The 17,101-nt window shown below is 24.1% G+C and overlaps 3 protein-coding genes across 3 annotated transcripts; 2 read left to right on the top strand and 1 right to left on the bottom strand.

Annotated features, from left to right (window-relative positions):
* Positions 1–111: 111 nt before the first annotated feature.
* Positions 112–1,668, top strand: PCHAS_1219000 (CPW-WPC family protein; the record flags this gene model as incomplete). The annotated part of the gene is made up of 1 exon (XM_016798885.1): positions 112–1,668. The coding sequence occupies one exon, from the start codon at positions 112–114 to the stop codon at positions 1,666–1,668; it is 1,557 nt and encodes a 518-aa protein (XP_016654246.1).
* Positions 1,669–2,897: 1,229 nt separating this feature from the next.
* PCHAS_1218900 (T-complex protein 1 subunit epsilon, putative) lies at positions 2,898–4,505 on the top strand (the record flags this gene model as incomplete). The annotated part of the gene is made up of 1 exon (XM_736644.2): positions 2,898–4,505. The coding sequence occupies one exon, from the start codon at positions 2,898–2,900 to the stop codon at positions 4,503–4,505; it is 1,608 nt and encodes a 535-aa protein (XP_741737.2).
* A 1,129-nt stretch (positions 4,506–5,634) lies between these two features.
* PCHAS_1218800 (oocyst capsule protein Cap380, putative) lies at positions 5,635–15,465 on the bottom strand (the record flags this gene model as incomplete). The annotated part of the gene is made up of 1 exon (XM_738231.2): positions 5,635–15,465. The coding sequence occupies one exon, from the start codon at positions 15,463–15,465 to the stop codon at positions 5,635–5,637; it is 9,831 nt and encodes a 3,276-aa protein (XP_743324.2).
* Between the last annotated feature and the right edge of the window lie 1,636 nt (positions 15,466–17,101).

Below are 17,101 nucleotides of genomic sequence, written 5' to 3'. Positions count from 1 at the left end.
TTGTTTATAATTTGTATATTTATCACTACTTGTCTAGTCTTCTATTATTTCTTTTGATTATTCGTTTTTCTATTTTTTAAAATATATCTATATGTGTGTATAAATATATAAATGATGAAATATTCTTTTATAATACCTATTTGTTTTTGCTTTGTTTTTCTAAATTGTTCAGGAAATTTAACAATTGAAAATGAAAATAGAACAAAAGAAAAAAAAATCGCGAAATATAATTATGGGAATTTAAAAAAAAAAATTAATATAGAGGATGATGAAAAAAACAGCACCGTTGCTGCGTCTGAAAATAAGGAAAAAGAAAATAATACAATCGATGAAGAATACCCAAACAAAGAATATAAAAAATGTATGGATATGGTTGAAAAACAATTTAATGATAAAGAAATTGGTGAAAATCAAGCGATAAAAGACGATCTAACCAAATTGTGTTTAACGAAAAAAATTGAAGATGAAGAAAATAATAAAAAAAGAATCCTACAAAAAAATGAAAAAGATACTGAAGAAATGAGTAAACATAAAAAGTTAACAGATATCGAACAAAATATGAAAGAAATTATATCACAACTGGGCTTATCGAACAAAATTGAAATTTCGTATACAACCTTAAATGAATTATTATCTGAATTAAAAACGTGTTCAAGAAATTATAGAAAAAAATGCCCATTAAATTGGAAATTAAGTGAAAGTAATAATGAATATTGTTATGCGCCTGATTCATATATTGGTCCATGTGAAAAATATATAAGTAATGATATTGATATAGGTGAAAAAAAACAGATAGAAAAAAAATGTTTATTATTTTGGGAATGCGAAAAAAATTGTATTCAAGATTTTGAACATTCAATATGCCCATTAGATTGGGTATTATCAGATGAAGAATATTGTATATCACCCGATAACTATAAAGGAAGTTGTTTAAATAAAATAAAATTTATAGATATGCCAAATAAAGAAAAGTCTATATATTCAAATTTATGTGATATAAAATGGCCATGTAAAGAAAAATGCGAACATGATTATTTTGATTTATGTCCAGACGGATGGATTGAAACAAATGATGGTTATTGTTTAGCAACAAATTATAATGGAACTTGTCAAAGAAAAATGAACTTTAAAAATTTAGATAAAGCAATGAAACAAATATATGAGCAAAAATGTCAATTTAATTATCCATGCATTAATTCATGTGAAAAAAATTATGATGATTTATGTCCCAAATCATGGACAATTTTTAATGAGAATGAATGTGCACCATCAAAATATTACAATGGAAATTGTAAAGAAAATTATATATTTAAAAATAAAAATATAGAAGAAAAGAAAAATTTCGAAAAATTATGTAATGTATCTTATCCATGTTTAAAAAAATGTCAAAGAGATTATTCATATAACTGTCCAATGGGATGGAAGGAAACTCTAAGCTTTTGTCTAGCTCCCACTTATTATAAATATGATTGTAATAAAATGATAAAAAAAAATATGAATGAAAACGAAAAAAAAGAAATTAGTAAAAATTGTAATGTCTTTTGGCCATGTTCAAATTATGAAATTATTTTAAAAAAGTTAATTTACAATAACATTTCAAATGAGGATTATCTATCTATTGTCAACGGCCCTGTTGATAATACAACAGGAGCAATAATTGATGTGTAATGATATTTTTTTGTCGTTTTTATTTGGATATTCCTTTACATATATGTACCTTAAAATGCGATTTGAGAGGTATGCAAAGTTAAAACCATTTCAAAATTTTATATATTTTTTTCAACCTATTTTATAATATTACTATGCTTAATTGAAAATATTAACACGTTTTGTAAATATGTAAATACTTTTACAAATTCGTAATATGATTATATATACTAAAAGGACAAATTTATATGCACATTTTATATGGACTTATTTACCCGTGTAGATAGTACTTGAAAATGAGAAATAATGAAACATATTTTTTATTAAGATTTATATAACTTATAGGTGTACAGAAGAAAGTATTAAATAAATGGTATAGCTATATATGCCAATAAACACATAAATTGACGTTTTCCTTATTGTATCTCCAAAATTTTCCTTTCCTTTTAAGTATATATAAAATTATAAACTCCTATATACACAAACAATTTATATAATATTTAATTTAAATTCATGCATGAAGTAAATATTTACATAAGCAATTTGGGTACAGCCAGCTATTTTTTTAATATTTTTCTATTATTCACCTTGTATATTTTTTCAAATATAGAATATATAATTTTTTTTTAATAATATTATGCTATTTTATTTTATAAGATAAAATTTCAAAATCGGATTTATTAATACATTTTTGTAAATGTGTATACAGAATAAATTTATATGTGAAGATACATGAGAAAAAAAGCGTCATATGTTGCTATAAAAATATTACATATTATAAAATAAATAACGATAAATATACATATTATTGTATTAAATTTTATAATTTTTTTTTCTACTATTATTATTTTTTTTTATGGAAATAACACAATTATGTTGAAAATCACTATCATTAATTAAGATTACTTAAAAAATAATAATACATACATAATACTTAAGGGGCTTATTATATGTGTTATTATATTAACATTTCTATATAATTAAATTATTAGAAAAAAATTAAAAAAAATATAATAATTAAAATTAACACAAAATATACATATATAGCTTCTTTGTTGTAAAGACCATTATAATTAAAAAATTTAAAAATTGAGAAAATATATACAAAATCGAGAGCGATTTTCAAAGTAAGAAAGGGTTTTATTATCATCCAACAATAACGCCCTCCAATTTTTTGTAATAAATCACATTAAGTATACATTAGTATATCCAATTACATAAATATATCTATATAATAATTTGTAGTAAAAATGAATATAGCTATAGATGAATACGGTCAGCCATTTGTGATATTGAGGGAAGAAGAAAAAAAAAGAATTAAAGGTATCGAGGCACATAAAAGTAATATATTGGCAGCTAAAGTAGTGGCTGATATATTGAAAAGCTCGATAGGGCCACGAGGAATGGATAAAATAATTGTAAGTGAAGATAATAATGTTACAGTAACAAATGATGGTGCGACCATATTAGAAAAAATAGATGTTCAACATGAGTGTGCAAAATTATTAGTTGAATTATCAAAGAGTCAAGATAATGAAATTGGAGATGGAACAACTGGTGTTGTTATTATAGCAGGATTTTTATTAGAAGAAGCATATGCATTAATTGATAAAGGAATACATCCCCTTAGAATTGCTGATGGGTTTGAAAATGCTTGTAATATAGCTTTAAAGGCAATTGAAGATATTGCAATAACTGTAGATATTGAAAAAAATGATCATGAAATATTAAAAAAACTATCTAATACTTCATTAAGCTCAAAAATTGTATCAAGTAAAAAGGATTTACTTTCAAATATTGTTGTAGATGCTGTTTTATCAGTTGCTGATATGAAAAGAAAAGATGTAAGATTTGATTTAATAAAAATCGAAGGAAAACCTGGAGGCTTATTAGAAGAATCATCATTAATAAAAGGTATAGTTTTAAATAAAGAAATATCACATTCTCAAATGTGCAAAGAAGTAAAAAATGCAAAAATAGCTATTTTAACATGCCCATTTGAACCCCCAAAACCTAAAATTAAACATAAATTAAATATAACAAATGCAGAAGCATATAGAGATTTACAAGCCATTGAAAAAAAATATTTTTATGATATGGTTGATGCATTAAAAAAAGCAGGGGCTAATTTTGTTATATGTCAATGGGGTTTTGATGATGAAGCAAACTATTTATTATTAAAAGAAAATATACCAGCTATAAGATGGGTAGGTGGTGTTGAAATGGAATTAATAGCTATAGCTACTGGTGGTAAAATAATACCAAGATTTGAAGATATACATGAATCAAAATTAGGACGTGCTGATTTAATAAGAGAAATTAGTCATGGAACTGTAAATAATCCCATGGTATATATTGAAGGTTGCTCTAACACAAAAGCTATTACTATCCTTTTAAGAGGAGGTAATCAAATGATGATAGACGAATGTGAAAGAAGTGTACATGATGCCTTGTGTTCTGTTCGTAATTTAATAAGAGATAATAGAATATTACCAGGAGGAGGAGCAAGCGAAATTTATGCAGCTTTAGAAATCGAAAAAGTTGCTGATACATGTAAAGGAATTGAGCAATATGCTATTAGAGCTTTTGGAAATGCTTTATTATCTATACCCATTAATTTATGCAATAATATGGGATTAAATAGTATTGATATTATTTCAGAAATTAAAACAAAAATTATTCAAGAAAAAAAAAAAAATCTAGGTATTGATAGTTTGAATTATAAAATTGGAGATATGATAGAAGAAGGAATATTTGAGACTTTTAATTCAAAATATAATCAAATATCTTTGGCTACACAAGTGGTAAAGATGATACTAAAAATCGATGATGTAATTACACCTAATGAATTCAACTAATGTAACCTCTTTGTACATACGTCTATATGCCTATGGCATGTCGATTGAAGTATCGAATTTATTTCATAGTATAGAACCACTACTTGTATCCAGACTATCGTAGTTACGTTTTTTTCATCACACATTCATTTTTGTTATATTGTATATATGTATGTTTTATCACTACTTTCAATATAATTCATATGAAGCATTTTGTATAAGGCTATATTTACAAATTGTGCTGTGTAAAAACTCTTAAAATTTTAGACTATAAAATTTTAAGCTACCATAAGGAGCAAGGCTCTTATTAATTAAACGATTTTTCATTGCCACCGTGTCATTTATTTAGTATTATAATTTATTCATACATTCTGTGTACCCACTTTATAGTTATTATTTTATTTTTTGCTTTTTTTTACAAAAAACAAAATCAGCTTAATCTAGCATTATCATCACATATATATAATATATGCCTATTTATATGAATTAAAACTCACGTATTTACATTTAAACACTCAAAATATATTTAAATCTCATAGCGAATTTAAGAATAAACTATAAAAGTTTATACCATATATACAGTATTTAATTATCGGCATCCTTTAAACTACCCAACTTTTCAACCTTATAAATTGTATTTAATTAAATATTAAGAAACAGACAAATTGTCTACATTAATATATCGACCTGTGAATAAACCATAATTCTCCATGTCTATTTTTACAATACCAAAATACCGAAAATATGGATTCAACTACTTTCACTATATCTTAACAATATAGCTATACACCTATATCCTTGCTGATAGTTGTACAATAAATCACCTATTTTATTTTTTTTTATTAAATAGTATGTATCGGTTTAGTTATATATATGTATGTGCATGCTTTCACATTTTATAAATTGTTCAGAAAGGATGTATAATGATAAAATATAAACATTCCAATTATATAAATTTTTAAAAAAATAAAAATATTAAAAAAAAGGAACAAATCTGCATATAATATACCATTGATAATAGGGTAAACAAATCATAAAACGTGTGTGTATATATAGGTAGCCATTTTTTGTAGGCATAAATGTACGCATATCAAACATATGCGACGCCGCTAGATAATGTCAATCTAATTGGGCGTTTTTTTTATTTTTTTTATGCTCTTCGCAATACATTCAAGCAGTTCATTTCATTAGAAGATGAACAATGTGTAATTGCATTAGTTATTTTAGATTTCACATATTTGTACTTTATCGTCGAACTTTCGGAATTCTCAATTGAAGGTAGTATATTACTACGAATTCCTATACTATTGGTATTGTCATTTTGTAATGAAATACAATTTTTTGATGAAAATAGATCATATTGTAACAGTTCACTTGGACCATCGTCTATTGTTGTTATATTTAAGAAAGAATACCCCTTAAATGATGTTCCTAGTAATATATCCTGTAATAATGTATTTTCGTTTGTACTTAATTTATAATTTCGACTTCTAATACTATATGTTCCATTTAGATGGGGTTGCATCGAGTATTGACCATCTTTTATACCATTTCCTTTTTGAAAATGAATATCTTTCTGAAAAATTGTTGCTAAGTGATTTTCTTCATTAAAACCACGTATTGTAATATGTTGATGTATTCCTTTATGGGTAGGAGATATTTTTTCTTTCATTTCTGTATTATATTCTGAACAGTTTGTTAAAATACTATCGTTGTTTTTAACAATTGTTACATTGTATTTTCCATCTAACGGTTTTTCAAATGATAAGAACATAATTGTTTTTATTAAATTTTTATCCACTTTCATTTTATTTGCATCAGTTCCATTAAAAGTGTCATTTTCGACAACTACATTAAAGTGACCAATTGGTAAATTCTTTCCTATAATTTTTATATATTCAGTATCTTTTTTACTTGCAACTTTATCACTATTTCCTACTTCTTCCTCTTCATTTTTAATAGGTTCTATAATAATATAATAGTAGTCATCATTATTTGAGTCCATTCCATTATTTCCTCTTTCTACGGTATTGTATGCATATATTTCAATATCATATATACAATTATTGCCATTCATATTACAATTCCATACACTTTTTATTAAATCGATTATACTTTTTGAGTGGACATTTGAATTATTTAGAATATTTATTCTGTAAGAATTATTATTTAACATTTTTACTGAATATTTACTGTCTACAATTTTACTATCAAAAATACCGTCGACAACTTTTTTTATTCCATATTTATCGCTTTCATCGTATTTCAATTTCAAAGATATATAAGATCTATAAAATCCTCCTCCTTCTTTTTTGCTTGGTACCACCGAAGATGATGCAGTATTATCACTGTCTTTTACTTCAGTTGCTGCATATTTATTATCTTTGGATTTTGCAGCATCGACTTTTGTATGAAATAAATCATTTATCAACATGCTTTCTTCTGAATTTTCCCATTTTACAATATGTATCTTATAATAGGAATTTTTTAATATTTTTCCAGATGACATAATTATATTTTCAATATCACTTGCCTTTATCTTTTTTTCATCACTACTATAATAATTAATTGTGTATTTACCGTTGGAAAATACTATATCATAATGTCCTGGTTTTATAAAATCGCCTTGCAACATAAATTCATCATAATCGTTATAACCCCATTTCCTGTTTTGATGGTCCATGCCTCTATATTCAGCTATTTGTACCATAAAAATGTTATTTTGGGTATCAGTTAAAATTTCATTAGTTCTAGATGCGTTTTCACTCCCGCTATTGTTGCTATCCATTTCAAGACCTATTTTTGATTCAAAATCTGTGATAAGCGAATAGTCAAAATCCTCATCGAATATTTCTATAAAATATAATTTATCATGCGGAATTGATTCAAACAATGAATTAAACAATTCCATTACAATCTCTTCGTCTTTTTCATCAATATTTTCATAATAACCATTTTGATTTATCCTTTTTATATTATGTAAATTTTGTCCATTTATAATATATTTTGATTTTACTATGTGGTGGGGCCCATAAAATCGTGTAATATTATTATATCCATATGCTGATCTATTATCATTATTTTCTATGCTACTTATAAATGCATAATATTCTTTAAATTTATTATTATTTTTATCTATAAATATACTTTCATTTTCTTTATGTCTTATATCTTTAGTTTCACCATTTAATATTTGCACTTTATATATATATTGCATGTCATCTTTTATATCAAAATCGTGTTTAATACAAGACTCAAATATACCTGTATCTAATATTTTATGATTTTCCTTTTCTGCATATACTTCATAATTGTTGTAATTAATATGTACTATATATATCCCTGCATTCATATTCGAGTTTGTTTCAACCTCTCTAATAATTTTTATTTTTTTATTTGCATCAAAACTTTCCAATGTGTTTAAATTTTCGGACGCGCAAAACACTGATTTAGATGCGACTGGTAATGATTCTGTTACAGTGGCTTTAGAATATTCAGTCACATGATTAGGGTTGCTTTCATGTTGATCAATTCTATGTATATTGATATAATTTTTAATATGTAACATATAAACTCCATTTTTTAATTGATTGCTATGTATTATATAATTAAGAAACCAGTAATCTAAAAGACAATGGCCATTTTTACATGATCCATAGGATTTACCATTATTAACATGTATTTCATATACACCATAATGTAATGAATTTGTGTTTATATCATATTTGTTTTCATAAACACCCATTTTATCTTTATCGTCATATAATTCTATGCTTTTTATATAGATGCTGCACGTAACATTTCTTCTATAATAATGCGCATTATTTAAGCTTATTGTTCTTTGATTTGTTAACCAACCGTAGTTCGAAAAGGATGGTTTTGATTGTTTTTTTTCTTCAACAGATGGTATAGGTATAACATCAATTACTTGAGATTTATTTTTTTCCTCAGGTACCAACGATTCTGAAACTTTCTCTGTATTTTCAATGCTAGTAATCTTTGGTATATTTAAATCCACTGTAAAAGGCTTTTCCCCATTTATAAACACATTAGGAGGAGCAATATATCTTGTTCCATCTTCATTTATTCTCAGTATATTAAAATACCCATTGGAAATTTTAATTGTTGATTTAGGCATAGTATATCGATAGTTTGATATTTGGATATTATAATCCCCATTTGTTAATTTTACTTCACCATTTAATTTGGTACATAATAAATTAAGTGTTCTATTTATCGGCAAATTGTCATCATTTCCAATTAATTCGTAACCATTTTCAGAAACATGCAATGATATTTTTCCTTCAGAAATCGAAGTTAAACTTTGTACAAGGAAAAGGTATTGTGTTACAGATATGCAATTACCATTTGAACCCGTATTATTTGTTATTTTAATTAGGCAACACTTGCATGCTACGTTACTTTTTTCTTCTTCTTTTTCTTCTACTTTTTCTTCTTCTTTTTCTTCTACCTTTTCTTCTTCTTTTTCTTCTATTTTTTCTTCTTCTTTTTCTTCTACCTTTTCTTCTTCTTTTTCTTCTACCTTTTCTTCTTCTTTTTCTTCTACCTTTTCTTCTTCTTTTTCTTCTATTTTTTCTTCTTCTTTTTCTTCTTCTTTTTCTTCTACTTTTTCTTCTTCTTTTTCTTCTTCTTTTTCTTCTACCTTTTCTTCTTCTTTTTCTTCTATTATGTCAGTAGTTGTAGAAATTGGTGGGGTGGGTAATGGGGTTTCTGTATGGACATTGGTAGGTGCAACAGGTTTTTCATCCGTAACTAGATCGATAGTTATTTCAAATTCATTATTATATATGTCTCTTATTATAACTTTTGTTAAATTAAGGGTTTTTACAAGAGTTAATAAATATATATTATGGGTTTCTTCTTGATAATGTACAAATTGCTCTGTTGTTATAGTCATCGTATTTTCTTTAAATAACATTTGAGTAGTTGGTAATTCTAAAAACTCAAAAAGTTTAAGTTTACGGGAATACATAAAAGATACGTAATCATCTGTTTGCCTTATATTAGTATTATAATAGTATGAATCTTCTGTAAATATTGGATTAACTACTACATATGGATTAGTATGTAAGGTAATTGAACCATCTACATATATAAGATATTTTATTAATACTGAGTTCATATCATCATCTTTTATACGGTGTAATTTTAAATCGATTTTATTCATATCTGGGACTATTATATTATTATTCTTGACAGTATAAACAGGTCTTACTGGCATATTTTGATATACATGGTATGTATTACTATTTGTAGTATTAAATTTAATTAAATATTTATTAAATTCATATAATCCGCTCTTTAAATACATTGTATATACATTCATACAAACAAAATAAATTGAATTAGGGGCTAAATTAAATTCCTTTTCAAAATATGAATTGTCATATTTTTTATGGGGGTAGCATTTCATAGAAAACTGATGCTTATTATCAAATGCATTTGCTATTAGTTCAACATATGATATATCATGTACCTCAGTTATATGTATTGGTGATAAAACTACAATAGCATTTAAAAATTTCTTATCTAAATTATTTTTTCCTTCAAATAAAAATATATTGTTAAATATATAACTGTCTTCTGGTTTTTTCTTAATATATATATTATCATTATTTATATATGTAAAACTGGGTTGGTTATATGTGGAAGTTTCACCTGGTACTAACATTATTCCATTATTTTTAAAATATGAATCATTATTACATATATTCTCTTTATTTATATAACTTTTTAGATAGTTATTTATATCCTTCATATCTATTAGTATTTTATGTTCATTAATAAAACTATCAGGCATATATTTTAAAAGTTCAAAATATAATGATTTGTTAAATTCTAATAAAGACGAATTATCCACTTCTTTTTGTAAAAATTGTTTATTTATCTTAATTATGTCTTCGTTTTCTATAAAAACTATTTTGGATTCGCTATTTTCTGTACTATTGAATTCCATAATGTTTAAGATTAAAGGTTTTATATCATTATTTACGTCTTTGTTATCAGTATCATCTGTTCTTCTTATCATCATATTTATTTGATATGGGGCTGAAATAAAGTATGTTATTAAATTTATTATTTCGTTATGTGTTAACGACTTTGCAAAAGTTTCTTCCAAATTATATGGTAATATGTTACTATCTGAAGCACTAAATAATTTTATAAGTTCTTCTTTATCAAAATTACAAATAGTTAATATTTTTTTATAAATAGCACTTTTGTCTAAACAATATAATGTTTCATAATAAATACTAGATATAAGGGAATTTGGATCATTAGGTATATGCATTAATCCGTTATTTAAAGTTAATTTTGAACAATTTTTTTCATTAAAATTTTTAAGTCCAATAGAAAAGGCTATTTCGTTTATTATCACTTCAACCGAATTGTAAATTTCTACGTCCATTTTTTCTCCTCCTAATTCAATATTGTATCTCTTAGTTAATGTTAAAGGCTTGTTATTAATTAAATTTGCTATTTCTTCATTATCCTTGAATAATATTTCCTTTCTTTGGTTATTTTCAGTGTAAAAAACATAATATGGAGTAAATCCATTATATCCATATTCAGGGTAATTACATGCTTGGATACCATTGTTATAATGATAACATCTAGTTAGTTCATTAAAATATGTTGAATAAGTATTAATATGCGTATTTGAATCCATATTATTAGTTAATATCATGTTATGTGGGTGAACAAAAAATGTCTGATATTCTACATTTATTTCCTTTACTAATTTATTTCCCTTTGATACAAAGATTATTTTTTCCAACATAAATAATGAATTTCCATCTAATTGATCTATATATGTATAAAATACTACTGATTCATTAATGGCTTTAGGGAAAGCTTTTAATAATAATATTCTTTTAAAGTCTAATGTTTCTTCTCTATGTGTTTTCCCAATGAATGGAACAGATAAGTTTCTAAATGAAAAGTATACTGAATAATCCATATCTTCTTGGATATCAATACTTTTGTCTTTTAATAAACCTTTTAAAATTGTCATAGAAACCAATGATCCATGGTTATCATATTTTGTTTCAAAATGTGTTATAATATTATCATAATGGTTTATTGAGTCTAAATGAATACATTCCAAATCTTTGTATTCTGTAGTTATATTATTTTTATGTATGAATCCTGATTCCTTCATTATATGTGTTGCTATATTATCTATGTTTGATTTAGTCATTTTATCATATATATCGCTTTTTGGAATAGGTCGCTCCAAAAGTGTTTGTATTATATTATATGCTGTTGGAGGCATAATGTCGTCATTTTCATTTACTAAATCAGTTCCAGTATGTACATATTTATACATTAAATAATATTTTAATGATGCTTCTACTTCATCTACAAAATTTGAACAACATAATACTTTTTTTTTAATTATTAATGTGTCGAATTGTGACATTGTATGAACCAATTGATTTATTGAAACATTTTTTCCGTGGTATTTGAACTCATTGATATAAACAAAGTATTTAATATTTGCAAATGATTTTAACTCATTTTCTGATTCTACACTAGTTGTATTCAAATCTATTTTATATGATGATGTTAACTCTACAATATAGGCTGCTAATAATGATATTTCATTTATTAATTCTTCAAATTTGTTAGTATGTTCCTCAATTTTTATATTATAATTATTTTCAAGATGTAATAATATATATTGTATATATGTTTGATCTTCCATTGATAATTTATCCATATTTATTAATACAGTTTCATCAATTAATCTAATTCCAGTTAAGTCGTAAAAAAATGTATAAAAGTCATATTCATTTGATAAATATGCTATTTTGAACATTAGTATGTATATGTTCGAAAAATATTTATTTCTATATAAAACGTTTTTATGAGAATATAATAAATTTAAATTATTTTCGTCAATACTTACATTAAGTCGATGCTTCGATTTAGGTGTATGTAAGTTGTCTTGTTCATATATTTCGACATCGATTAAGTCAAACACATCATATATATCATCACTATATTGTTCTTTTTTTATAAAGTTTAAAAATATTTTATTCTTATTGTATATGAAATATTTTCCCAATTTTCCTTTTAATAAGACTTCTATAATCATATGTATAGCCTCACAATTTAGTGAATCATTTACTAAAATGTTAAACTTGTTCATCAAATAAGCATAAGCTCCTAAACATTCATAATTATATACAGAGACATTCGTGAAATGGGAAAATTTGTCTTCTGATAAAGCTGAAACTGTGTTATAATCCGATTTTTGTGAATCGCTTTCATAAAAATAAATATAATCGTTTAAAAATTTCATATATATATTTTTCTTTACATGTGAATAATTAATGCTTAAACCACCGAAAGGATATAAAGAAGAATCGTTATTCTTTGATGTTTGCTCATGAGTATACATCCTTTCCATATTAAATATATTAATATCATATTTCATTTCCTGGATATTATCAATATTTTTATAAGCATTTTCCTCATTATATAATTCTCCATTTCCTTTTATATAATTATGTGATGATTCATCAATGGATACAATAGGATTAAAATCTTCTTTTTGGCGTTTAGATTCATTAATTAAGTTATCGTGTTGATTTATATAAAAACTATTATTGTAATGTGTTAATAAATGTTTTTTTTGGGAAATATTAACAATATCATTATCTGCCAAATAATTAACTTGGAACATTTCTTCATGTTTTTCATCAAAATCCGTTGTAAATGATAGTTTAAATTTATTTTTTAGTTGTAGTATAGATGAAGGAATGTTTATACTTTTAACAACTACATTTGTTGACAAAAGTTCACATCTATTAATATATTCTTTACATACATTATCTTTATATATTCTTGGAGTGTATTCATGTGATATTAAAAGAGGATGTCTTGATAAGATGCAATAGTTTCCCTCGACTATTCTTTGATGTATAATAGCATGTAATGTGATTTCGGGATAGGGGTTAATATTTATCATATGTACAAGTAATAACCTAGTGTCAAATATGTAAGAATAATTATATTTTGGGAAGCAAATTTCAGATCCATTTGTATTTTTAATACATATATTCTCTATAGATATATAATCATAGTTGTCATGTATAATTATTGATTCTGCATTTGAACAATTCGTTATGCAATCAATTGGAAATGTGATTATTTTAAGTGTTTGATCAATATCTTCAGGTAGTTTATCAGTTTTTCGCCCAATTATGTTCATCACAATTACTGAATCATTATTTATGTAATTTTTGGCTAATGATTTCATATATCTAACTAAATTTTGATCAACCTGTATGTGAACTAATATGCCATATTCATATATATCGTAATAATGTAATTGAATATAAACATCTTCAAATAGACTTTTATTTGATATAACATTTGTTATCATTAAACCTTCATTCGTATTATATTCTTTGTAAAAAATTGAAATGTTACAATCTATTTCATAGGTATAATGCATTACTGACATATTGGCATAACTGTTTTTTTTTCTTAAATTTTTGCATACACCAGTATATTTATGATCTAATTTGTTATTAACATAACTACTGATTTCTCTAGCTATATCTTGTAAAAGAACTAAACATACATCTGATGATTCTTTAAGTATTAGTTGATTTTTATATATACGTGCATTAGTATCGACTCCATGTTGTGAAATAAATTCCTTTTCCTCCATAAGTACAACATTTTTATCAAGTCCAATTATATCTGGATTAAACTCTAAAGATAAAGAATTTAATAAAACAGTTAACTCTTCGGCATATACATTATATATATTAGTATTTATTAATGAAGATGGTGATTTAGATTTTTCTAATGTCAAATTTGTGGTATATTGTAACAAATTGTCATATGTAATTTCGTTATATTGATGCATTAATCTAATAATTATTCTAAATATTTGAATATATTCCATTTTTTTATCTATGTTATTTATATATATATTTTTTATATTGTTCAATAATACATTCACATTAATTGTAACTAAAAGTCCATTTACTGTGCTTTGTGGATAATAAAATCCATTATCATATTTTAAAGGAAGCTGAATTGAATAATTTTTTACAACAGATATCATATCATCTTCATTAGTTTTGTTTTCATCAAACATTAGGAACATATTATTCTTAAAGTTTATGCTTCTTTGATCATTAGACGTTATTTTTTTCATAATTTTATCGATAATATATACATGGTAACAATGTACACTTTTTATGTCATAATGAATTTTATATTTCTCTGAATGTACCATAATAATACCAGAACATGGGCGTACTAATTCATATTGATTCTTATATATTTCTTCATAATTTTCAATAGACTTTAAATTTATTTGAGAATGATACAAACTAAAATTACTAAACAATAACTTACCATTTACAAAGGAGCTTTGTGGAAATGGTAACTTAATTTGTTTGTGCCCTCTTGTTGCGTGTATTATATTATTCTCGAGATTGCTTAAATTGATTTCTATTTTTGTATCATTACATACATTACATAGGCACTTATTTCCAATAGTATAATCTTTATTATAAATTAAATCAGTTACTTCTAATATAATGTTATAATGTAAAGATGGAATATCATCAAATTTTAATAGTGCACTACCATCTGTAGAAAATGAACTTACTGCATGATGAACAGAAACAATATCACTAGTTTCTTTCTGAATTAGCATAGCTTTTATTGTATATCCACTTATTCCATTATTTACTCGTATTTCATAATTGGAATGTCCACAAATATCTGAGTACTTTGCAACACATGTATTCCCAAATGAAGAAATATCTAAAGCATATCTTTTCGCTTTAGTGGAATGTAATCTTTTTTTTTTATTAGTGCTTAGGTCCTCGTTACCAAAATCATTTAATAATGGATCGGCCCAGTGAGGGGACGAAAGAACAATGCCAAAAAGGCATACTATTAGAACATAAATTACGTTGATAACGTACATTATTTTAAGTTTTAACAATTATTATATGAAAATTCTTTTAGTTATATTATATTTTTAATATGGTATAATATATAACTATAAATTTGTATATGTGTGTAGAGCGTATAATATGCTCTCTATATAAATAAAATATTAATATAAAATAATACTTCTATATAAGCGACATTATATATGTATACATATAATTATACTCTATATATTATGGAAAAAATGACACATTAAAAGTTTATAAAAATATAAACAATTATTATTTTTTTTATGTTATTAAAAATAACTTATATATAAAAAAAGTTGTAATATGTAAAATAAAAAAAAATTATTATTATATATAAAAATTAAGCATTAAATATGATACATGAATTTTGTTCATAGGAAAATATAAAATTTTTGTATTTAAAAAATATATTAAATTAATATATTTATTTATAAAAAATAATAATAACATATGAGTTATTATTAAAAACAAAACAAAAACAATTATTATTTTTTTTTTTTTTATAAAATAGCTTATTTTCCATTTTGGCTTGTTAAAGGCTTGCAACCAAGTTGGTTGCAGAACAAAATACAGCTATTCTCAATGCGGCTACATTTTTTCCATTTTTGTCTATTTAGCCCCATCGATCGATAAAAAAAAACATTGCGCCTTAACATGCAATATTTGTGTAGCTAGCTAAAAAAATTAAGATATTTTTTTTTTTTTACATATAAATATTGAAAAAAAAATAAAATTTTTTTTTTTAATATAGATACATGTATTCTCTTAAAATATGCATTTTGATGTATATATATAGGGATATGTTTTTAAATAACTTCTTCAGAAAGCAATGTTGATAAATAAACAGTGCAATGTCGTATTTTTAATGCATACATAATATAACATTGGTGTGCGTTCCCTTTAATGTATTTTTTTAAATATATTCAATGAATATATGAAAATTTTTTAATATTAAATTACATTATTATATATAATATATTAAAATAATAGCATCATTGCAACAAAAATATATACATTCGTATTTTTTCCTATAACCATTTGATAAAAAAATTTATTAAGAAACATATTTAAATAGTTTGTAAATGTACATTAAAATATTCAAGTAAAAAACAAATAAGTTTTATTAAGGAATACTTCATACATAAATTGTATGGTAAAATGTATTCGCATGAATGCATACATACATAAAAATGTATTGTTTGTTGCCCAATATAATATATTTCCGGTTTTTAGCAAATATTAAGGGATAATATTAAAATACTTTTTATTTACCATAATAAGCATCCTTGCCATTTTAAAAGTATTTTGTAAAAATCCATATTATAACGAAGTATGCGTGAATATATAGGAAATTAATATTCACATTTTTGATAATGAATATTCCAATGCCCAATGTTAAAATTAATAACATAAAAAATTAAAAGCATTGTTACATTAATTTATAACAATGTAATATAATAAACTTTTAAAAAATAAATATTTATAAATATATAACAATATAAGTAACATAGAATCATTAGTTATTTAAAATGTATGATAAGATTCATAAAAAGTGTTGTTTGTAATATTTTATGCTTTTAATAAACTTTTAAATGTAACTATATTTTTCATATTAGTGTAATATATTATCAATATGGGTAT

Source organism: Plasmodium chabaudi, assembly GCF_900002335.3.
Source record: "Plasmodium chabaudi chabaudi strain AS genome assembly, chromosome: 12".
NCBI lineage: Eukaryota > Apicomplexa > Aconoidasida > Haemosporida > Plasmodiidae > Plasmodium > Plasmodium chabaudi.
This window is presented reverse-complemented; position numbering and strand designations above follow the sequence as displayed.